We start from the raw sequence: 884 nt of genomic DNA, 5'->3' as shown, positions 1-884 counted from the left end.
AATTTTTAAAAATGTAAATGAACGTGACAATATTAATTCCACAGTTGGTTGAATCCACCTCCCCTAGCCTGGACGCCTATCACCCGTATCATCCACCGATTTTACTCCCAATTCCGAGTCATTTCTCTCTGTCTCTCTCCTTTGTAATCCACAAACTCCGTTATCCCAATTCCTAAATAATAATAATAATAGAAAAAAAAAAGTTTACTCCTCTTCTACCTCTTGATATTCGCCTCCGATTCTGACGCGCTTCCTGACGGCCGCGTCGATAGGCCTATGCCAGGCTATTCCAGGAACCTACTTGACGAGGGTGAGGAACTCTTCGCGGGTCTTGGGGTCGTCCCTGAAGACCCCGAGCATGGTGGAGGTGGTCGTCTTCGAGTTGATTTTCTGGACGCCTCTCATCACCATACACATGTGGCTGTTGAGGCGAGAAAAATATAGTTTATACATATAATGCGCTGCAGAGAAACTGCGTGTTCTGTCATGTGATTATAATGAATTTAAAACCCGTTTGCTAGTACATGAAAGAAAACTGACGAAATCAGAATGGATAAACAAATAAGCTTATTCACATATACTGAGTATACGAAGTATGCGAATTCAATATCCCCAAGCCAATTTAGGACAGAAAGAGTAATGATACTAATGGTAAGGCTTGGAATAAGAAAATCTTTCCGGCAGCCCTTGGTTCACGGATGGCCTTGAATACGAAAGTCACTCGACAAGAGGTTCTACGGTTTCACTTCCTGTCTTGTAATCAAGTCTCTACCTTTTATAAATTTCCCTGTATCTTTGCATTCTTTACTAACTACTGTTTTAGTTAGAAGCTTCTACATACGTATCTTAACAGAGTGCATTGATTTTAGTGTGTGTGTGTCCAA

The 884-nt window shown here is 41.2% G+C and overlaps 1 protein-coding gene across 1 annotated transcript in view; it reads right to left on the bottom strand.

The window, feature by feature from the left end:
• LOC119593497 (GTP cyclohydrolase 1-like) overlaps nucleotides 1-884 on the bottom strand; it is a gene marked incomplete at both ends in the record, with an annotated part of 6,766 nt that continues 5,882 nt past the window's right edge. Inside the window, 1 exon segment of the mRNA XM_037942447.1 lies at nucleotides 1-421. Within this exon segment, the coding sequence (XP_037798375.1) occupies nucleotides 298-421 (124 nt within the window).

Source organism: Penaeus monodon, chromosome 32 (assembly GCF_015228065.2).
Source record: "Penaeus monodon isolate SGIC_2016 chromosome 32, NSTDA_Pmon_1, whole genome shotgun sequence".
In the NCBI taxonomy this organism is placed as follows: Eukaryota; Metazoa; Arthropoda; class Malacostraca; order Decapoda; family Penaeidae; genus Penaeus; species Penaeus monodon.
Note: the sequence above shows the minus strand (reverse complement) of the source record. Positions and strands in the feature narration are given on the sequence as shown.